The following is a 24,282-nucleotide window of genomic DNA, read 5'->3' on the forward strand; positions in this document are numbered from 1 at the left end:
AGCGCTGGAAGCCACCAGCAACATGCTGAGATGAGACCATTTCGTGCCACTTTATACTTTCTATGTTTTTTTATCTTATGTAATTTGTCTTGTTTGTGTTTACGAATAAAATAATTCTATTCTATTCTAACCTTATAGTTTTACTGACTGTACCTTAAACAAAAATAGTCCCTATTAACAAGTGAGCATTATGGAACTTATTCACTGGATTGCCTTAGCCCTCATCACCATCGGAATGACTTAAGATTTGTTTTGGTTGCATACGCTGACCAGACGCGATGAGGAAGACGCAAATTGCTGACAAACATATAATTATATGTAAAATACGTTGAGATAGCATTGATTGATCAGGAACATACAAAAGAAAGGCTTATTTTTATTTTAAGTCGATTTTTTTTCGTTATATTTGGACGTGGCTGGTTTGAAGAGACGACAACCTCATTTGGGACAGTAAAAATGTATAACAGTGTTACAAAAATACCATACATTTTCGTAACTCAGTGGAAGACTTTTTGGGTCATACGGAGTAATTGCGCTTGATAGAGATTATCGATTTCCGGTTTAAAAAGTAATGAAGTATCAAACATAACAAATAAAACATACAACCGAATTGAGCACCTCCTCCTCCTCCGGTTAAAAAATCGACAGCAAAATAAAATCAACCCAAAAGATAGACATCCTAGTGCTTGTCACTGACCCATCTTGTCATCTTTAAGCTTACGCATAATCAAAGATGAGCATATCAAATAGGCCTTTCAACATCCCAACTTTTAGAATGAGTTTTAATGAGAAAACTTCTGTGAGAATTATGGAAACTTATGAAATATTATATATTAAATCGGGTCACTCACGTCGAATATTTTTATTTGAATAGACAACAACTCGAATGAAGTACTTTTTTCAATTATAGAGAGACTTTTTATTATTTCGAAAACGGAAAATATGCCGAGAAATTTTCGGGTTAAATAATGTAAGTGACCCGATTTCTTCAATCATGGAAATCATCTTTCTACGTACTGAGCCTGAATATATATTTAAATTGCAGAATGAATGTTTGTAATTTTGATTTGTTGAGTCTTTTTTTCTTCTCAACACTTCCTGTTCACTTGACGACACTTCAATTGGTTACCGAGAAATTGCAATAGCACCTCGGATTTGTTTTGGTTGCATAATGGTCAACTTATGAAGAGTACACGAGAGAAAAACAGAAATTACTTGGTTATGTAATATATGTCTGCAACGTGCACTATACATATATATATGTAAATGCATTGGCTTCTAACACTATAAAATTTATTCGTCATTAATTCGGAAAAAAGAGTCATCAAATTCAATCAAACATACACAAGCATACACAATCATATTCATAACATTTGATAAACGATATACTTTTGTTTTTTTGAAATCGGTTAATAATGAGTATAATGACATACGGGAAAAAGACGTCACAATAGTCCAGTTAAATGAGACCTCAGATTTGTTGTTGTTGTTGTATAAGTTGACCAAGCGCACAGAGGAAGATGCAAATTGCTCAGACATGTAACTAATGTACCTATAGTATGTACCGACAAGGAGTGCAGTTAAGTTCATTGATTGTTCGTCACCACATACATAACTAAACGAACTAAAGTAAGCTTTCACAGTACTATGGAATGAGACCTCGGATTTGTTTTGCTTGGATAAGCTAACCTCACAAGTCATATTTCAAATCACGCATCGTACATTTTCGTTACTTAAAAACTTATTTACTTGAATGTTTCCATATTTTTGACTAAGACTATAATATATAGTATACTTAAGGATATAATTTTTTTCGCCTTAATTCGCGTACGTTAGCATAGTTTCATATTTGTGTGTATGTTAACGGCACCGATCATGGGACATTTAAGAGAAATTTTGGAGTAAGTTTGATATTTCACCGACATCTGTAAAATTTGTACCACTTTATACTTCACTTTTACGTTCAATGTCCAATTCGTCCTTTATGTTTTCTATGTATTTAATGAAAGCTACTGCAATTGGTTTCAATATTATTAACCAATTAAAACTATGGTTTTTTGCTCCAGTCATGGGATGTATGGCGCCATTAATTTTCAAACTAACAAATATCAATGACAAATGAAACTTAAGCAGCTCTATGACTCTTGTTTATGGTAAAATGTTGCCAGCGAGTAAAAACTGATGGTAATTACTTGTTTCACAGGATTTGTCTATACCATCCCATTACTGGTGCCTGTTCCATTATAGGGGTGTTGACTATAAGGGAGTTTTATTTAACACATTTATTTAAAATCAACGAAAAAATAAACAAACAATAGGTACGTAAAAAGATATCACCCAAATATGTTTGAGATTCACTCAGAAATAATCCAAAGAAATATATCCTCCTTGCATAAATTTCCTCATTACTGAGGGTCGTGGACACTTCTAGGGAATAGCTTGTCTTTGATCGCCACCTCTTTCTGTCTGTCGCCGGATGTAGGGCACCGTGGTGGGTCACATCAAGAGCTGAGTGAATTTGGTCTTGGATTTTACCAGTGATTACCAACTTTCCAGGTTACAAAAAATATCTAGGAAGTGACAATTTGCGACAATAATTTCGCCTGTACGTTATTAAACCACTAATTTTTCTTGTTTTAGTTAGAGCTTCCAATACACGTGCACTTGCGTGCGGGTATTGCCCTCGAGGTCTCGGAACCGGTTTTAGTCCTGGCACACACCTGAACCTGACATTGGGTTCATTGCAATAAAATGAATGTTATGTCAATAACCGTTTAATGATGTAAATTTGTAATTGATATACAGACATAGATCGATAATCATATTAACAAATCAAGTTCAGATTTTAAAGTTTGAATACCGCTCGTGATATGACTCTTAAATATTACGAAAACTGTAGTTATTGGCTTAGAAAGGGAAACAATGAGAAAAATGACTTGGTGATGACAAATCGTGGCATATTTATGTACTATTTTTAGGGTTCCGTAGCCAAATGGTAAAAAACGGAACCCTTATGGATTCGTCATGTCTGTCTGTCTGTCCGTCCGTATGTCACAGTCACTTTTAGCGAAACTATAAGAACTATACTGTTGAAACTTGGTAGTAGATGTATTCTTCGAACCGCATCGAGATTTTCACACAAATAGAAAAATAACAATAAATTTTGGGGGTTCCCCATACTTCTGAAACTCAAAATTGTTTTTCATTAAACCCTATCTATGGATAGGTCTTCAAAAATGATATTGAGGTTTCTAATATCATTTTTTTTCTAAACTGAATAGTTTGCGCGAGAGACTTCCAAAGTGAAAAAATGTGTGTCCCCCCCCTGTAACTTCTAAAATAACAGAATGAAAAATCTAAAAAAAATATATGATATACATTCCCATGCAAACTTCCACCGAAAATTGGTTTGAACGAGATCTAGTAAGTAGTTTTTTTTTTTCATACGTCATAAAATTAAAAAAAAACATTTTTTTCATCAAACCCATACGTGTGGGATATCTAGGGATAGGTCTTCAAAAATGATATTTAGGTTTCTAATATCATTTTTTTCTAAACTGAATAGTTTGCGCGAGAGACACTTCCAAAGTGAAAAAATGTGTCCCCCCCCCCTGTAACTTCTAAAATAACAGAATGAAAAATCTAAAAAAAATATATGATATACATTACCATGCAAACTTCCACCGAAAATTGGTTTGGACCAGATCTAGAAAGTAGTTTTTTTTAATACATCATAAATGGTACGGAACCCTTCATGGGCGAGTCCGACTCGCACTTGGCCGCTTTTATTTAATTGCAGTTTGACTATGAAGAAGAACTTCCCGTTCTATTTTTGCTACAATAACGTCAACATTTCCGAGCACTTTGTTCGTATGCATATTTTTAGGCGTGACTTAATATTTATTTGTTTATTTGAATATAAGTTCGATAAGATACCTAAGACTGGTTGTGCTATGCTGACTGCTAAATATGTGAACGTATTGTTATTGATTAAGTAACATTATAATCATAAGTAAATAAGTATTATAATTATAACTATAAATAGCCACTTATAAATTGCAAAATGAAACCCTAACTTAACCTTAACCTTTCCCTATTCCAGGTCACGGCCGATTCAACCACTTAGTTCTCTTCACCAGCGGCCTGATCATGCTGAATGTCTCCATGGAGTCAGTCGGCATGAGCTACGTGCTCACTTCAGCTCAGTGCGAGCTGGAGCTCTCAGAACAGCATAAAGGGATGATCAACGCGGCTGCTTTCATTGGTAACCTATATATAGTCCTCAACCAGATGCTCTTCACCAGCGGCCTGATCATGCTGAACGTCTCCATGGAGTCAGTGGGCATGAGCTACGTGCTCACATCAGTTAAGTGCGAGCTGGAGCTCTCAGAACAGCATAGAGGAATGATCAACGCGGCTGCTTTCATTGGTAACTACGAGTATATATAGTCCTAAACCTGGTGTTCTTCACCAGCGGCCTGATCATGCTGAACGTCTCCATGGAGTCAGTCGGCATGAGCTACGTGATGCTCACATCAACTCATTGCGAGCTGGAGCTCTCAGGACAGCATAAAGGGTTGATCTTCCTTGTCTTGATACTCTTCACCAGCGGCATGGAGTCAGTCGGCATGATGTATGTGCTCACATCAGCTCAGTGCGAAAGCAGATATTTAGATATAAAGAGAACTTCTATTCCGATTACGTAAGCAAGAAATGCGAAAGTTTCTCTTCGTGGAACGTCGATTTACGGATAGAAATTGAAAATTAATAGGTACAATTATTTATTACCGACTATGAGCCTATCCCTATTAAACTAGTTCTAAAGCCAGAGAAATTTGAAAGCGGAATGCCTGGAATACACATAAAGCGGCGGTTACAGCTATCAACTTCGAATCTTAGATTTTCATACGTCATTGTCTGTTGTCTGACTATTCCACAATTAATGGACTGACACAAAGATGTCGACTTAAAAGGGTCCCGTCAAACAAAACGGTGAAATCATTATTATGTCTTTACCTTCTTTTTTGGTAGTGTTGTTTTTGTTTTTGTTACTATTTACTTGGTGACAACTGGCTGAGACATAACTATGTTCTATAAATTGCGCCGTGCGCGGCAGAGGCAAGCCGCGCATGCGCTGGTCAGACGACCTAGCGGCAGTCGCTGGCCCAAACTGGATAGCAACAGCTTCAGACAGAGAGCTCTGGAAAACCTTGGAGGAGGCCTATACCCTATAGAGGGGTTCTCGTACACCCTTTTATTTTTTTGTGTTCGAGAAATTAAAGGCTTTTTTATTTTTATTTATATAAATTGCGCCAGCCCACTCGAGTCTCACTATCAGGTCTGCTGGGACAGCGCGGAGTATGCCGCCAAAATGAAGCATGCCAATTACTCTGCCTTGGAACCAATATACGATTTTGTGCCAGTTGCAGTCGAGACTGCGGGACCTTGGGCTGTGGAGGCCAGGGACTTTGTGAGGGATTTGGGTCGGCCGCTGAGGGACCGACAGGGGGTGCGAGTGTAACCCGCGGTCCGGATCGTACCTGGTCCAACAGATCTCATTGACCATTCAGCGTGGTAACGCTGCCAGCGTAATGGGGACATTTGAGCCAGGTACGATTCGTGACGATTATTTAATTTAATTTAAATTATTATTTCAATAAAAATCACGAAGCCTGATGCCGATATCATCATTGGCATATTTGTGACGTAACATGTTGTATTTGTAGCCACCTGACGAAGCCTTATATAAATCATAATTTTTTCACATATCAAGTCTAGCTCGTCCGGCCACCTTTGACGAGTTTTAATGTGTAATTGTAAGTTGTGTGATTAGGAGTCTGTTGAAGTTTTTCCGTAAATATTGTCGTTTGAGGAAAAATCAGTTGACTACCTATTCTTGGAGTTAATATAGTAAGAGAGATAGGACACACAAAAGTTAAGTCGACTGTATATGTGTACCTATTTACTCATACAAAATGAAAAGGTTATTTAGTCATATTATAATAACAGAGGTACAGGTCAACACATTTTAAATATCACAGTAGCGTTAGTTTATACTCTTAACACGTTCCCTGTGTACCTAGGAACCAGAAATTGAGTCCTCACGTGCAATTTTGTGTTTTTGTAAATACCTTTTATACAGTATGTATGTTGATATTTAGGCATAAAAAAGATAGTCATGAAGACCGTTTTTCCTATTTTCCCCATTTTTCCGAGTGCCCCACATGCGATGCATACACATATGAGCTTCTAAACTGGTGCCCAAAATGTGATGCATGCACGTGCTAGCTCACTGCTCAGTGCACCACGTGTCATTCATGCACGCTTCAAGGCAATTTGACGTTTCTCTCGATTGATGTTTTGGTTTTATCAACATGCCACGATCATTAAATGGCAATGTCCACTGGATTCAGGCCAGTCATGAAACCCAAGATTGTATTAGATTACAATCGCGGCAAGAAAGGCACTGATATAGCTGATCAGCTGGCAAGCTACAATTCGCCTGTACGCAAGACTTGTTTCTGGTATAAAAAAAAATGCGGCTGATCTAATGTCCCTTGCAGTTGTTAATGCAATTTTAATCTACAAGGACATCAATGCTAACAAAAAAATGCCTCTTTTGTCAGGCCACGAGGAAATTATTAGTCATCTTCTTGGTATTAAAGATTCCGAACCTTCAGCTGGGCCATCGAATCAGTCTACCTTACCCCGCCGCCATGAACTGACCAAAATTCCACGCCGTAACAATAAAATTTTTCGAAAACGTTGCATTGGGTGCTACAAATTAATGACTGAACAGGGTAGGACGCCTACAGAAGCTCGCAAAAGGGCGAAACAAACGGACACCGAGTGTTTGATGTGCAAGAAAGCATTGTGTCTTAGATGCTTCAATGCCTGCCATTAAAAATAACAACCCCTTTGTAACTAATAACATTTTTTTGCAAATTTGTTTGATTATATCTTTATTTTAATTATCATGTGCAATAAGTGCAAATAATTTGTTTTATTTTTTTATTTCAAATAAAAAACGACAATATTTTTTTGTTTTTTTTTGTAACTGTCATAACCTGGCAACATTACATAAATGTCATCCGGACGCACGTGTTTTTTGTCAAAGGGTTCATAGCCAGTATGTGCATACAAATAAAAAAGACCTAGCTCATACGTGTAAATTTTGGCAATGGTTTAAGTTCATATGGGGTCGTGCATCATTAGTGGTGCATGCACGTATCATATGTACCCTAAAATGCTACACATATGATGCATGCACAGGGAACGTGTTAAGGTGTTGACTTAAAGAGGCTGTCAACACCCAATGTCCTTGAAATTGATGTTACTTTAACAGTTTTTTAAGAAAGACTATTTGTTTTAGTCAAGTAAGAAAAATATATGTTCATATTAATTATATTTCAAATACCGTGGTTGTACTCGATACATGATTGAACGAAACCGGCTCGATAGAAAATAATTGCAAAGATTGGTCTTAAAATCACAATTAAACGGTTCTATGTCTTTATTGTTTTGACTTATGGGTCTGCAATTAAAATCACGATTACAAAACATTTATATCTAAACCGCTGTTGAGTAAAATATTACACTAATAATCCACTTTTTTTATTTAAATATTTTTCTTATTATTCCCTTGCCCAGGCCCAGTAACATGCGACAGTGCTATCTCATTTACTCCGATACAAGTAGACAGTGTGCGCGCTTTAGGTATTGTCAGCCTCTTAAGAGTCCTTAGGTCCTCACACAAACATTTATTGTTGAAGGAAAGAAAATGGTTGTTTTACAATGGGGCAAAGTTGTTGATTAACCTCTCGTACTAATATTTGCAAGTATCAATGCACGAGGTTTAAACAAAGTTTGCCTCCGAGTGAAACACAAAAATTTTCACCACACCAACACGAGGAAACTACTAACTATGAAATATTCAAATTCAAATGAAATCAAATCCAAATGAACGTAATAAAGAAATAATCATTCAAAATGATCATTTAAAAGTCAATTCTACTAGCTAACATAAGGAAACAATTCAAAATTTGCATCTGATTACTTTGCCCCAGATGTGGATAAAATGCAACTTTCTCATTCGTTTTTGAACAACCAAGAGGGCATTTACCAGTTGGTGTGGTGAAAATTTATTTTACATGTCAAAAGTGAAACCTGTGAAAAAGCCCTTGAAGCCTACTTATAGAACATTTTTAATTTTTTTAAATTAGTTGAACCCGTTTGCACTATGTAATTTAAAGCTGATTGCGGAAATTCATAAGATCCAACAGTGAGACACTGTAGGCTCGTACACAAATAATAAAAATATCCACAACCGAATACAGAACCTCTTTCTTCTATGAAACTTAAGTCGGTTAATAAATGGATTTAAATTCCAGGTATAGTATCGACGTCATTCCTGTGGGGCTACCTCGGCGACCGCGTTGGGCGGCGAGCAGTCATGCTACCGGCCATGATAGCATCTGCTGTGTTCTCTGTGGCCTCAGCATTCGCTAGCGACGTATGGACGCTATTTTTGCTAAGGATTCTGACAGGATGTTTGTAAGTTAATCTTTGCTGCTTTAATAAGATTAAAGTGTGATATGGTTAAAGAAATATTTTGACGAGCTGCCGGCTATGATAGCATCTGCTGTATTTTCTGTGGCATCCGCCTTCGCTAGTCATGTATGGAAGCTTTTGTGCTAAGGATCCTGACAGGATGTTTGTAAGTTAATATCTTCTGCTAAATAAGATTAATATGCGAAATAAAATAAGAGTAATGAGACATTTCAGGTGTCATGGATTCTGACAAGATATCAGTCATACAATCCTGGTATAATGTTGACCGTGTTGGGTATGGCCTCAACTTTTGCCAGTGCGGGACAATCTTTGTCCTTAAGACCCAACAAGGATGCTTGTAAGAGATGAGTACATTCAAGTTAACCAAGTCGACGATCGTGAGCCATTGCCAGTCATAGTTGCCTGTTTTCTGTCGCATTACCACCTTATCCATAAAACTTTACAAGCTTTATTCCGTACTTACAAAAACATAATTCAAAATGACAGATTAAGACAATCAATTAGCGCGTTTGTGAATAACGCCATTAGCCTTCGCTAGCCTCGAACCACGTGTGGAGTGCTTGGGCGCTATTTGTTCTCAGGATCCTGTCAGGATGCTTGTAAGTGACTCTCGGTTTTTAAAGTGACAGGCGGGACTTAACCCCGCAAGGATGATTGCAAATTATATTTGACATAGCGAGTTGACATGTTTAACTAAATGCTAAAAATAACAAATACATATAAAACTCTTCAAATCGTAGCAAGTTTTAATAATTAAGATATTTTGAAAAGAAATCGACCAAAAAAACCTACTTTCTTTAATTCAATGTTGGGTCTGCATGCGTATTTACCACGCAGAGGGCGCAGCATCGCTGACAATCATGTTGACTGGCCGTTACAATCGTTAACGCTCCGTAGCGTAGCGTAGTCATATCTCTCTATCACTCTTCCATATTAGTGGGACTGTGACAGTTGCGTTTCATTCGCCACGGAGCGTGAACGATATGCACATTGGCTACGCGGGCTGCTCCTCTTTCCCCTTGAAATCCTCACTCTCCTGTAGATAATTTCCTTAATTTTCGAGCTGTTTCAATCCTGTTACAACCATGCCCGTCATCCCCTAGATGGTATTGTCAAATAAATACATATATCAGCCTATTTCAACCCATGTTTCCAATAACACTCGTATACTTAAACGAATAATGCCCTATCGTCATTTACATTGTAACAACGCAATTCCACAATTGTCATTATTTTGAATGTGTTGTTGAATGAACATTTCAGAGTGCGTTATCGACGCTGATTACTTATCTATATTATAACATAATTATTAACATGTATCATATAGAACATAGAGCTCGGACGCGAAACACGCGAGATGCGGAACGTGACAGTTGTGCTTAGCTTTACATGTATTAGAAAATTAATTAATAAATTTAATATTATTAAGCAAATATGTACCTGTACCTACGTAGAGGGAAAATTTCGCATAAAGAATATAATTAATTTGAAGTGACTTAGAACTTACTTACTATACTATACTATAATATTATATAGAAGGAATAACGCAAAATTTTAGTTTTTAAATTGAATTTTTACAATTGAATCAAGGACAAATCTCATAAAAAAATACCAAGGAAACTAAAGTATATTTAAAAGCTTATTGCCACGGCTCATGGGAGCCTGGGGTCTGCTTGGCAACTAATTCCAAAAATTGGCGTAGACACTAGTTTTTACGAAAGCGACTGCCATCTGACCTTCCAACCCAGAGGGGAAACTAGGACCTTATTGGGATTAGTCCGGTTTCCTCACGATGTTTTCCTTCACCGAAAAGCGACTGGTAAATATCGAATGATATTTCGTACATAAGTTCCGAAAAACTCCTCCGGATTGAAAATCGCACGCTCTTTACGCAGCGCTTTTTTTTAGTTTATCAAATCTTAGTTTATCTTCCTATCTCACTCTTTGCTATAGTTCAAATATTTCATACATAAGTTCCGAAAAAGTCATTGGTACGAGCCGGGTTTTGAAATACTTTGAATCCGCGACCTCAGGATTGAAAGTCGCACGCTCTTACCGCTAGGCTACCAACGCCTCAAACAGGTCGACTCCAATCAAAACGAGTATAATTTTAGTATGAAAAAAACTATTGTTATATTTGTTATAGCCGGGGGATCTGACGAGCCAAATTTTAAACAGAACAATATTTTCATGAGATAAAAGGCAAAAAAGCCGCGCAACGGCCGTATCATTCGTTGCCAGTTTCACGCGGCTCACCATATGTTGTGTTTCCTTCTAATTTCCTGGCTTTACTTTACTTTAAGATAAGACATTTGTGTTGGGCCTGTTTTGCCGTGAAATGTTTAGGATAATTACGGCAATACATACAAATTGTGAATTTCGTGAGTTTTTCTAGTGATAAAGTTTACCGAACTATTTCCTAATTATACAGCCAACAATTTTTTAATTCCAGTGTATCAGCCTCCAGTGCCACAGTATACGCCTACCTCGGTGAAATGCACGCCAACTCTCGGCGGGCGGCCGCCATCGCTTGGGGCTCAGTTTTTATCTCATTCTCCTTCATTATCTTACCTGGTAAGTCTATACCTACAGTCCGTCTAGTGTATCAGCCTCCAGTGCCACAGTATACGCCTACCTCGGTGACATGCACGCCAGCTCTAGACTGGCGGCCGCCATGACTTGGGGCTCAGTTTTTATCTCATTCTCCTTCTTTATCTTACTTGGTAAGTCTATATCTACAGCCCTTCTAGTGTGTCAGCCTCTAGTGCCACAGTATACGCCTACCTCGACGAGATGCACGCCAAATCTCGACGGGCAGCCGTCATCGCTTGGGGCTCAGTCTTTATCTCATTCTCCTTTTCTCCTTTATAATTTTGCCAGGTGAGTAGATCTAATAGGCTTGACTTGTATTTTTATGATGTGCATTGAATCACTTTCTTATAAAAATCAAATGTGTATTATGAGATCAACTGCCTTTGATGAAAATGGTCTGTTGTTGCCGCTGTGATAGTAGATCTTGCGATATGTCATTTAGATATTAGTGGTACGTCTACATTGAATGAACACTCTTGAACAAATTTCTGTATGGCTGTTTCCATCAGACCATTGTGGCATCTCATCTGTCTCCGTCAGCGAAAAGATATTCTGTAACAAATTTCGTTAGTACTTATAGCTAATATGTACAGGTACAGCTATATTTCATACATAGAGTGCAATTAGTATAAAGTTCCGAATTTCAGTAGCAAATGTTGTAATAAGTACTTCTTCTAAATCAGCTCTGACTGGACTTCGGTCTCCACGCACAACACCCGCCTGGAGAAAGATCTCTCTATCGTCCTCACTATTTCTACCCCCTATCCCGACATGAAATGAACGTGCAACCTTATCTACGCATAACACATACTCACACAATAATAACAGATTAACAGTATCCCATAATTCTGTCCACAGGTCTAGCCTGGGTAATCATCCCGGGCAAATGGTCCTTCCACCTTCTCAGCATCAGGATAAGCTCCTGGCGCGCCTTCATGTGGTCCTGGTGCGTTCCAGGGCTGGCAGCAGCAGGGATTCTGTCTGTTCTGCCTGAGAGTCCACGCTTCATACTGGCTTCTAAAGGCCCGGAGGCTGCGCTACCTGTCCTGGCTAAGATGTACTCCTGGAATCATGGGACTGGAGCTGATAACTACCCGGTACGATATTATATAATGTTTAGTTTATCATAATAATATTTAGTTATTCCGACTAAATCGAGTCAGCAAACGGCAGGAAAACCAATAAGGTAACAAAATCCTAGTGCTAGAGATATGAAAGAACTGGATACATTGCAATTAAAATCTAAAAATATGGATTCTCATATAAATGTTTTTCGTTTTTTAGATTATAATATTTTTAGCACTAGGTCTTTGGTACCTTGTTTCGGGTTTCCTGCCGTTTGCAGACTTCCAGACACGATATCAAAGATAGAGCGAAATGGAGAAATAACCTTACTCGACCACCATGTGAGATAAGTACCTATACATAATGGAAGAGAGTGAGAGGGAAAGAGAGAGAGGGAGAGAGAGAGAGAGAGAGAGACAGCGAGAGTCCATTTAATATTTCAGATAAATTGAAAGAAATTCGGTGAAGATTAGGTTCGATCATGAGAAAATCGAAATACTTAAATCTCAGTAAGGCCTAATAGTTTTACCTCTTCGAATCGGATTCACTTTCGTTAAAACCAGCCTCTAGAAATTTTTTTGTGATTGACTTGGGGTTGGAGTCCGAGTTTACACACTTGCCTAGTTTGGTATCATCCCTTGGTAAAAACCATGATAACACCACGAACAACTATTCTATCTGAACACGCCTAATACCGTCAAAGCGCTAGAGTGCGTGTTGAGATATTTTTGAACACCTCAGACGCTCCGATATATCTGATGGCTACTGGTCCAGCTATTGCTAAGCTCGCATGAAAATGAGTTTACTATTCAGAAGTAAAAAACTTTATTTAAGCCCTGAATGCGCTAGGTATTTATAAGTTTTGTCATTTTAAGTACCTACTTACATTCATAAATAATTCAGTGAAATAAGTAATGAATATAATGTATGTAGGTATATTAGTCACCAACCAGAGCATCATTGTTTATTCATTGTTCTGTTTGATTGCTTGTTGTGTTGTGCATATTATTATAATTACGTGTGTTAGTGTTAGCTACCTATTTACGTAGGTATATATTTTCTCGTTTCGATACAGTCTAATTAGTATAAGTGACATTATAAAAATATTTTTTTTATGAACGAAATAACGTTGTCTGTGGCAAAAAAAAAACATGTTCATGCGACCAGCTCACGTTCTTACCACCGCGATATAACTGGCGGAAGATTTTTTAAATTAACAATAACATCTGACAAAGTATCGCGATGGCGATGACAATTTTTTTTGTCTTACGTGTTACGGTGGCTGCCATTCCTCAACCCACCAACGGAGCGACAGCTGACGTCCACGGGGGTTCATCATGCCTAGCCTGAAAGAGAGAGAGATCTGTTCCTGGCTCGCGGTATATAAAGGTTCCGTATGTTATTCAGGTAGAGAAAATAACCACTATCGGTGACGCAGAGGCGTTCAAAGGCGGTTTCGCTGGAGCTCTGAAGAACTTTACACACATCTTCCGGCCGCCGCTGCTGCGTTGCGTCTTTATATCGCACATATCGATGTTCGCCGTATTTATGCTGTATGTACCCATTTCATTTTAAAGATACTTTAGATACCTACTACTTAGTGTGTCATAAAACATCATACAACACAAAGGAAGTGTGGACTCATAGATATCTTGGTGTTCTAAATCCTGTCAGGCCCGGGTCCCGTCTAGGCACTTAAAATTTAGGGGGGGGGGGGGGGGCTTTTCCACCTCAAACTCAAAACCATTGCCCCTGGCGATGGTTTTGGCCCGGGCCTTGTGGACCTAGGCGGAAATCCGGCTCTGAATCCGGTCCGGATTGTTGTAAGTTATCTTTATTTTAACATAGAATCTGGTTAGAATCCCGACCCTAACCCAATAAGTTTCTTGGAACTTATGGGCATTTACCAGTTAGGTCGATGAAGCAATCCTTCTGATTTTCTATATCGATTACAACGTACATTTTTCAGAGCGAGCGGCCTCTACGTGTGGGTGCCCGAAGTAATCAACAACATCCTTCAAAACGACAGTGAAAGGAGCATCTCCATCTGCGAGATCATTACGCAGAAGGCGTTAAATAAAACAGTAAGTGCCTACGAAGCTGATGGTCCCGGGTTCAAATCCTGGTAAGGGCATGTATTCGTGTGATGAGCATGGATATTTGTTCCTGAGTCATGGGTGTCTTCTATGTATTTAAGTATTTATAAATATTTATATACATAGAAGCGCCACTTGCACCGGTTAAGCGCCACTTGCACCATCCCACGAGTCCGGGGTTAACCGGTTAACCGCCACTTGCACCATCCTACGAATCCGGGGTTAACCGGTTAACCCGTTAAGCCATTTCAAATTGTACCGGTAACCATGGTAACTCCAGGTTTAACCAGTTAACCCCGGGTTAGTAGGATGGTGCAAGAATAGGAAGTATTCTATTTATTACTGTGGATTCGTTAATTACTAATACATAAATAAGTTATTAAGTTAATGAATTTTAATACACAAATTAATATTTAGTGAACCATTCTCGTCAGAACTGGATACATTTGAGGGTGAAGTCAAAATTACAACCGTCAATCGTTGTTGCCAATCGAGAAGTAAATAATAAATTGTAATTTTTTTTTTAGAAATGACCATTTTACGTTTCTTTTGCAATTCCAATTTTCGATTGGCTTCAACGTTTGCCAACTTAAGTATATTTCTCTGTAATAATAACCGTAGGTAATGCTGATCATTTTTAATAGTAAATTAATTAATTTTTAGGGGATCATCCAAAATTTTATAATTTATAAGATCTTTTGAGAAATGTATGTGCACATAGATTTTTACCTTGATTCCAGTATCTATATTAGAAGTACCTATTTTTTTTTGTTCCAGCAAGCCCTGGCTTCACATGTGGAAGCGGTATGCAACCCCAACATATCCGTGGGAGTCTTTCCAATCTCCATGGCCATGGGGGCCGTATTTGCCATCACATACCTCGCCATTGGTGTGTTCATCAATAAAATAGGAAAGAAGGCGCTATACAGTAAGTTTTCATGTTATTCTGTATATGTTTGCAACCCCAATATGTTTGTGGGAGCGCTATCATCTCCATAGCAGTACCATGCCTTTAGGGAGTTAGTACACGGTGACTTTTTGCAGCGATTCAGAAGCGATACAGTCGCGATACAGTCGCGATGCTGTCGCTGGTGATAGTTCGTATATCCTCCCACACGTATATGATTCTTCATCGCCACTACCGCGCTACTGAATGGCTGCAAAAATGCAAAAAGACGCTATGTGAATGAATAAAAGCAATGAATGATGCTTTTATTCGAAACACATACACAACAACATTAAATTAGGCTTAAATCTAGGTAAACTAGAAGTTACAGTGCTGCGGGTGGTTCCAGAAAAGGATAACACTCCGCATCAGGGCCGGATTTAGGAATGGGCCCCGGGGCCTCTACAAAAGAGGAGCCCCCACAATAGAGACTACAAGATTGTCCATTTTATTTGGAAAATGATTTGGGCCAGGGGGCCTCCACTCCTTTGTTGCCCCGAGGCCTCCAGACCTCTAAATCCGGCATTGCATGTGTCGCAGCACATCAGTAGTGTTGCGACGCTGATTTTCAGTGTAACCTACTCATTGACACGTCACACAAACACAAAACTACACGGACATAAAAACAGAACCGAAGCTTAATACAACAGAATATGCAGTTGACATTGTTAATTTATTTATAGGAAAACCGAGACATGTTAAATATATAAACTCTGAAGCACAGAAGTCGGTACAAATACAGATGCGATGGACCCGGGTACGTCCTTAAACTACGTCCACAAGAGAGGTATGGGCATTGTGAATGTCATCTCGCTTTGTGTGGTAGGGCACAGCACAGTGGATGTCATTCCAGATCTAGAGCAGAGCCCAACTGGGGAAGTACCTCCACCTTACAGAAAACCGCAGCCAAATAACACTAGACCCTACTCATAGTGTTGTGCTCCTGCTGGTGAGTAAGGTTGCCAGAGCTCAGAGGGCGGGAGGGGGTTAGGGTCGGCAACGCGCATGTAACTCCTCTGGAGTTGCAGGCGTACATAGGCTACGGATACTGCTTACCATCAGACGGGCCGTATGCTTATTTGCCACCGAGGTAGTATAAAAAAAAAGATGCGTGTAAGTATAGGTATAGGTCGGCTAGGTGGAGGTCGTTTGTTCCATGTGTGCTAATCTCCCTTGGTGTTTTCATCAATAAGATTCTCTCATCAAAAGTTCCTCCTGTTTTTACTCGTAATGCTCACCCAGCATAAGAACTTTAAGTGACGACAATCAGTTTGAACTTGAAATAAATTACTTGACAATACAGTACTTACACCATTTGGGAAACCGTTATGCATTGAGCGGTGCAGTATTTTGTTTTGTGTGCAAATCTACCACTTTCGTTTCCAACCTTTATGGCTTTGGAGGCCGTCATACGTGACAATACAATACGATTTGTTATAAAAGCTTTATTTTGAGTGATAGAACATGGGAACTTATAAAATGGTCACTAAAGTTTATTTTAAGAAGTCTTAAAAGTTGTTTTAATCTGTTCCAGACGGTATCATGTTCATCTGCGGCCTAGCGACCATAGCGGCGGCCTATGTGCCGCAAGGGGGCGCCGCTACCGGCCTGCTGATCTTAGCACTGTGCGCGGGCTGTGCGGCATCCATATTGGCTGCCATTGCTGTAGATGTGTTCCCTACTTCGCTAAGGTGAGACGTACTAGTGGTTAAAGTAGTCGCTAGATGGCGCCTAAACCTCGGAGTTGTGAAACTAGATGTCGCTATTTAGATCTTAACGGCGGCCTACATTCCTCAAGGGGGCGCTGCTACCGGTCTGCTCATCTTAGCATTATACGCGGGCTGTGCGGCATCCATATTGGCTGCAATGCTGTTGATATGTTCCTTCGCTACGGTGAGACCTAATAGTGGTCAAATTATTCGCTAGAGGGCGCTGAAACCTCGGAGCTGTGAAGCTAGATGTCGCTACAACGGTCATAGCGGCGGTATATGTGCCACAAGGATGGGCTGCAACCGGCCTACTCATCTTAGCTCTACGCGCGGACTGGGCGGCATCCATATTGGCTGCCGTTGCTGTTCATGTGTTCCCTATTTCACAAAAGTCTCTTGCCGAACTTCGTATTAGATAACTGTCTGTGAGTTTTAGAGACTATCTACGATTATTTCTGATAGTCTATAGTGTGCTGCCATAGGAGGCTTCGAATCGCTAGGGGCTCCATCCTGGCTCTTATATATGCGCATGCTCCTCTTAGAGATAAGTTTATACTTGCAAATTATCTAATATTGGATGTCAGATTAAATATTTACTGTTCACAAGAAGACTTTCAAACAAAATGGAGGGGTTAATGCCATAGGGCGCTCTCTGGCAGCTGCCTCTCTTCAGGATCATCTAAATCATCTTACATCCGATATCGAAAACATGTTATACCAGTCCAATGGCCCTTACCCTATCAACGTGATTCCTACTTCACTGAGATAAAAGTTTATGACATTCGTACGTGATACTTAGTTTGAGATTTGAGATGGCTCTTAGGGCTCCTCTACACGATGGCCCATCGTGGGCCAGTCTAAGGGACGCAGCTATGCGGCGGAATGGGATACTCGTAGCAATATCACTTGCTCCCTCTAACGTATAAATGCGTCCCTTGGACTGGCGTACGCTGGGCCATCGTGTAGAGGAGCCATTGTCCTCGAAATGTTGGGGCTGAATCGCGCTATCATTTATTTATTTATTTAACCTTTATTGCACAATACAAAAAAGTACAAATGGCGGATTTAATACCTTAAGGAATTCTCTACCAGTCAAGCATTGGGCCAAACAGAAACTTACAATTGGTGCGGAAAAGAAAATCAGTAAAGAGAGATAAAAGTAGCTATCTAAACACTACTATTATCAATAAACATGCATAAATACATAGTATTATAATACATACATATACCATACATACATACACATATAAATATATATTTGAAATATTGTACCCAGTTATGATTGTTTTCTCTAATAGAATATATAATTTACCGTTATCTTATGATATGACAGAGCTATGGCGATGTGCGTGATGTACATGGTGGGGCGACTGGGCGCCGCCGTGGGGGCGTACCTGCTGGGAGCGACGCTGCACACGCACTGCGAGTTAGCCTTCTCTGCTATGGGGGCTTTTAGTGCTGGTAAATATAAGTGTAAGGCCCGAGTGGACGCTTGAGTTGGGCGTGCAGCGGGGCGTGAGGCGTGCATTTTAAACAAATGCAAACGTATAGGAGCGGCCTTAGTGCACGCTGCTCAAATCACTTGTAAGCCCGACGCCACGCTGCACGCCCCGCCGAACGCTCCGCTTCGAGCGTCCACTCGGTCCTTACACTAAGCATTGCTGGTCCAAGATTATTTTCACCACACCAGCTGGTAAAGGCTCTCATGATACTTAAATAACAGATGAGGAAGTGGCATGTTATCCACAAATGTGGCAAAGTAATTAGATGCAAATTTTGAGATGTCATTTTAGTCGGTGGAATTGACTTTTAAGTGATGGTTTTTGGAATTTTCAATGTTTTACGGTGAGTATTTTCCTTGCGTTGGTGGGGTGATACATTTTTGCTTTCACTCGGCAAAGTTTCACATTTGCGTCTTTTGAGCGTCGGCGTCTGGTCAGCCTTATAGAAAATAGGGTCGTTGCGCAGTTGCGCTAACGTTGCGTCCAGCAGCAGCCACAGCGTTGACTAGACGCTGACGCTCGGGAGACGCAAGTGCGGGGTGGTTCTAACCCTCGTGCCTTCAAAGTCTTGCCACGTTCAAGATTCCGTTTTCGAACCACTCGCTATATATATGTATTTATTTTATTAGTATGTAGGTATGTATTATATTGTTTGCGTCTTCATTTTGTTGAATTATATGTATATCGGCACTACCCGTTCAATGTTGTAAGTTCATAGTTTCCTGCTACCCAAAGGTTGTCTGGAAGAGATCGCTTCTTAGCGATAAGACCGCCTGTTGTTACCTAACTTTTACGTGTTTTTTCATTTCCTGTCTATTTTTAACTGTATGGTGCACAATAAAGAATATTTACTTACTTACTTACTTGGCTCGGGGTTCAATTTTGGAATCCTTCGCTTGCTCGGGTATGACTTTGGCCCCTTGCATAACAAATAACTATATCGCTGTTACTTATGATAATGCTGAATTATCTTGAACATAATAATAAGAAAGGGAATACAAGAGTGAAAGGAAAATAGAATATACAAAGTGAAAATAGAGACAGTGGAAGATTCAATTATTTTTGAAGGGGTAATTTCACTAGCTGTAGCTTTTCAATATTAGAACTGTATATATTTTTTTACGTAGACACGACGTTTTTTTAGATATTGCTAATATTACAAAATTTGACTATAGATTCTTAATAGCAAAATATCGTTCCAGGATCGACACTACTTATGCTCTTCTGGCCCAACCCTCAAGCAGTTCGAGACGAAATGGAAGAAAAGGGTCTCTCGTACTAATCTACCTAGTGGTAGCAACATCGTACACTCTTGACCATTTTTCAACCCTATTGCAGCGACATTAAGGTTCATCGATGGTCAATTATGAGTGTCAGTAAAAGATTAATATAATGTTTCAATTAGATAATATTTGCCTCCGTGAGACTGAATGATAGAATGATTACAATTTTGTATTTATACGTTTTGCATTTTAATAAAACGTTAATAGAATTTAGCTACTTTTTATTTTTATGCCATCTAGCGGGAAAATGTAGCGTTACTTTGAATGTATTCAAGCGAGCCTGAAAGCGAACTGACGACGTGTGTATGTAGAAAACTACTTTCCTTAATAATTTAGTCAGTCTGCGATAGATGGCGCTATCAAGAACAGTTTGCCATTCAATCGCTAGATGTCACTTTGATCAAAAGTGATATATTTTTTTCCACGTATAGGCTATTTTTTTTATAATACCAATCTAATACCTTTTTACTTAAAACCTAAACTATAAAATATATCAATTTGTTTTAATAGGATTACGGATTAATAAAAAATATAGTATGAAATAACTCTACTTTAATTGGTAATTGATTATAGATCGTGTCATTGACGAAAACGCGTGCCTTGAGTCGTAACGTCATATTATTAAAGGTTAGATTTCACAAATCTGCGCGTCATCGTGGATGACACGAACTATAATACGATAAGTATTGTATTAGCACAGATCATATATATAATACTAGTAGTATTAGGTAAGTTCAAATGATAACTTTTATAAACTTGGTTGGATCATTGTTTTATTGTTGTTATTCTTTTGACGACCTGTCTGGCCTAGTGGGTAGTGACCCTGCCTATGAAGCCGATGGTCCCGGGTTCAAATCCTGGTAAGGGCATTTATTCGTGTGATGAGCATGGATATTTATTCCTGAGTCATGGATGTTTTCTATGTATTTAAGTATTTATAAATATGTATATATTATATATATCGTTGTCTAAGTACCCGCAACACAAGCCTTATTGAGCTTACCGTGGGCCTTAGTCAGTTTGTGTAATAATGTCCTATAATATTTATTTATATATTTATTATTTATTTATTCTGACCCTTCTTCCAGGCGACAATAATCTGTTAATGAAATGTACCGGCCATAGGTTTGGTTATAGTTATTTTAAATACCAGGCGGCCTAGCCAACATGACAAACGTTCACGCTACGACAACGAAATGCTAGTGATCTCTCTATCGCACTTATATGGATGACAGAGAGACAGCTAGCCTTTCGTTGTCGTAACCTTACTACCTAGCCAAGAAACCAGGATTTCAAGAGTGACCCAGGCGACCGTAACCATAGCAACGAGTGACAAAAAAAGTTGATCACCAGTTACGTAACGGTTCAATCATTTAAAACACGCTTTAGCCCAAATTCTTTCAAAATCATCCCTAACGAGGTCAAAAAAGGTGTCAACGCACAAACCGTATCGAGGATCATGGATCAGTTGATCGCAAAATAATGATAATAATGACACGACATTTGTCACTTCTCGCGCGACGTGTCAACCCTTTGCCACCCCTTTGGCGATAAAACTATTAAGGTTTGGTGGAAGTTGACATAAAAAACCGGCCAAGTGCGAGTCGGACTCGCGCACGAAGGGTTCCGTACCATTATCGATAAAAACGCCAAATAATCACGTTTTATGGGAGCCCCCTTAAATATTAATTGTATTGTTTGTTGGTATTAGTTGTTATAGCGGCAACAGAAATACAGCATCTGTGAAAATGTCAACTGTCTAACTATCAAGGTTCATGAGAGCAGCCTGGTGACAGACTGACAGACAGACGGACAGCAGAGTCTTAGTAATATCGTCCCGTTTTATCGTATGGGTACGGAACCCTAAAAACGGTAACAGGATTGTGGATATTTTGAGTGATTATACGGTGAATTTTGTCAAATGAGAATCGTTAAAAATATATTCGCAGGTCTAATTGCGCCTAGTTAAAAAACAAGATACATCGTAAGTATAATACCCTCCCTCCAACTAATCTAATTTGACAACATGTCTGGACTAGTGGGCAGTGACCCTGCCTATGAAGCTGATGGTCCCGGGTTCAAATCCTGGTAAGGGCATTTATTCGTGTTTTCTATGTATTTAAGTATTTATAAATATTTATAACACAAGCCTTATTGAGCTTACTGTGGGGCTTAGTCAATTTGTGTAATAATGTCCTGTAATATTTATTTATTTATTTAACTAATTAAATATCTATAGCACTCACATTACAGGAGACATTGTCGCCCTACTAACGGACCCACTGATTACCAGTTGGCTGGACGATATTGGCCTGTCAGTTATCCGCGATTGCACACACAAAACATGCACGCACTAAAATTTGGAAAAGCGCACTAAAAGAACTTGAGGTAACAATCACGGGGTCAGGCCATATATGTCCCAACCTGTCAAATGTCATTCCCGTCTTTTATTTAGCTTCACCTACTGCCAACGGCATCAACTTCCAATCACAATTCCTATAAATATTTTACGACAAAATAATAGCGGTCAGATACCGTAAAAAGCGGGTGAAAAAGGCAGGTAGAAGATTAGGGAATGTATAATGTTTCGGATTCGCCGAGATTGTGATTAGGGCGGCCGTTTAGCGGGTTTGAGCCCCGGGATTTAGACACGACATTTCGATGTTAGGGAAGCTAGTCGACACGCAGATATTATACTACTAGTCGTGAGATATTTGATATACCTATTTTATCACGATAGGAAAGCTTGCTGGACCTTCGAGTGATTAAGCCTTAGTAAAACGTACGCAAATCGTTAAGAGGCTGTCAATACCTAAAGCGCGCACACTGTCTATTTGTATCGGAGTAAATGAGATAGCACTGTCGCATGTTACTGGGCCTGGGCAAGGGAATAATAAGAAAAATATTTAAATAAAAAAAAGTGGATTATTAGTGTAATATTTTACTCAATAGCGGTTTAGATATAAATGTTTTGAAATTGTGATTTTAATTGCAGACCCGTAAGTCAAAACAATAAAGACATAGAACCGTTTAATTGTGATTTTAAGACCAATCTTTGCAATTATTTTCTATCGAGCCGATTTCGTTCAATCATGTATCGAGTACATCAATCACGGTCTTTGAAATATAATTAATATGAACATATATTTTTCTTACTTGACTAAAACAAATAGACTTTCTTAAAAAACTGTTTAAGTAACATCAATTTCAAGGACATTGGGTGTTGACAGCCTCTTAAATATTATTTATCCTAAGGAAGAATGTGTTTCCTGAACGTTTTCGATCCGTAATTAAATAAATATAACACGTTGAAAGGATGGAAACAATACAAATTGAAAGTTTTGATACGAAAGTTTGTATAGTTGCTAGAAAGCACCATATTTACCATATAGCACTGACCCCCGTACCGGCTGTGGAGTCGGTTAGGCTAATTAAAATGACCCGAGGGGTCGTAATCAAACTGACATTACCTATCATTGCACCCCTTGTATGCTGGGGGAATATTCTGATCTGAATTTCAAATAAAGGCAGGTCTCCTCAAAAGAAGTCTAATAGGCAAGCATCTCCATAAAAACCGGTTGTGCGCAGTTCTTATCCAGAATTTTCCTATCTTCACGCTTAAACCGCTGAACCGAATTAGGTGAAACGGTATGGTAGCTTGAGGTCAGGGGAAGGAATGGACATAGCATAGTTTTTATCAATCATCATTATCATTCCACGCAGATGAAGTCACGGACACAGACAGAAGCTAGTGCCATAATTGAGAATGATTCAAAATTTTGATATGATGAAAATTAGTTAAAGTTTTGGATAGGAATAGGATTGTCTACGATGCCTACCTACGACTTTTTTTTTTACTACAGATAAGTCGAGTGTAAAAGAATAACCCCGTTCCACCCTCTTGCCATATCGCGCGGTGCATCGCAGTCAACGTGTTTGTCCTTGTGTGTGACTTGCTTTGCTGACTCAGTCTCGATGACATATTGTACGACCCAGTGGTATAACTAGCTGCCTATCCTATAAATGAAAAAGTTTTTTGTAATCTGCGCGTGTGTGCGACTTTTTTGTATTTAACGTATCGATTATCGGTAAGATATGATTAATAATAGACATTATATGGAGCAATGAAGGAATAAACCCATGCCACCCTCTTGCCATATCGCGCGGTGCATTACTGTCGACATGTTTGACCTTCTGACTTGCTGACTCAGGATGGGTGACATATTGTGCAGCCCAGTGTTTAACTAGCCGCAAGGTATCCTACTAATAATTACTATAGATGTGAAAGTTTCTGTCATCTTCGCGAGTGAGCGTTATTTTTGTATAACGCGTGTAGCGACCAAAGGTAAGATAGGGTCAGTCGACATTATATCGAGCGATGACGAAATAATCCCATTCCACCCTCTTGCCATATCGCGCGGTGCGTCGCAGTCAACGTGTTTGACCTTGTGACATGTTGACTCAGGATGGGTGACATATTGTCCAACCCGGTCTTTTAGCTAACTGCTATGTAAGGTT

General features: G+C 39.1%; 1 protein-coding gene across 2 annotated transcripts in view; it reads left to right on the forward strand.

The window, feature by feature from the left end:
* The window catches only part of LOC133515775 (synaptic vesicle glycoprotein 2A-like), a 28,110-nt gene extending 8,137 nt beyond the window's left edge, over nucleotides 1-19,973 (forward strand). The window contains exons 2-11 of one of the 2 annotated variants that reach the window (XM_061848359.1): nucleotides 4,103-4,264; nucleotides 8,391-8,553; nucleotides 11,024-11,145; nucleotides 12,022-12,260; nucleotides 13,636-13,781; nucleotides 14,198-14,312; nucleotides 15,102-15,252; nucleotides 16,805-16,961; nucleotides 18,313-18,440; nucleotides 19,684-19,973. In XM_061848359.1, coding sequence (XP_061704343.1) covers nucleotides 4,103-4,264; nucleotides 8,391-8,553; nucleotides 11,024-11,145; nucleotides 12,022-12,260; nucleotides 13,636-13,781; nucleotides 14,198-14,312; nucleotides 15,102-15,252; nucleotides 16,805-16,961; nucleotides 18,313-18,440; nucleotides 19,684-19,763 — 1,463 coding nt within the window. In that variant the 3' untranslated portion in view covers nucleotides 19,764-19,973. Of the gene's footprint in view, nucleotides 1-4,102; nucleotides 4,265-4,299; nucleotides 4,430-8,390; nucleotides 8,554-11,023; nucleotides 11,146-12,021; nucleotides 12,261-13,635; nucleotides 13,782-14,197; nucleotides 14,313-15,101; nucleotides 15,253-16,804; nucleotides 16,962-18,312; nucleotides 18,441-19,683 lie in introns of those variants that run through there. The other variant, XM_061848360.1, reaches the window with a different exon arrangement.
* Nucleotides 19,974-24,282: the final 4,309 nt, after the last annotated feature.

This window comes from Cydia pomonella, chromosome 3, assembly GCF_033807575.1.
Source record: "Cydia pomonella isolate Wapato2018A chromosome 3, ilCydPomo1, whole genome shotgun sequence".
Lineage (NCBI taxonomy): Eukaryota > Metazoa > Arthropoda > Insecta > Lepidoptera > Tortricidae > Cydia > Cydia pomonella.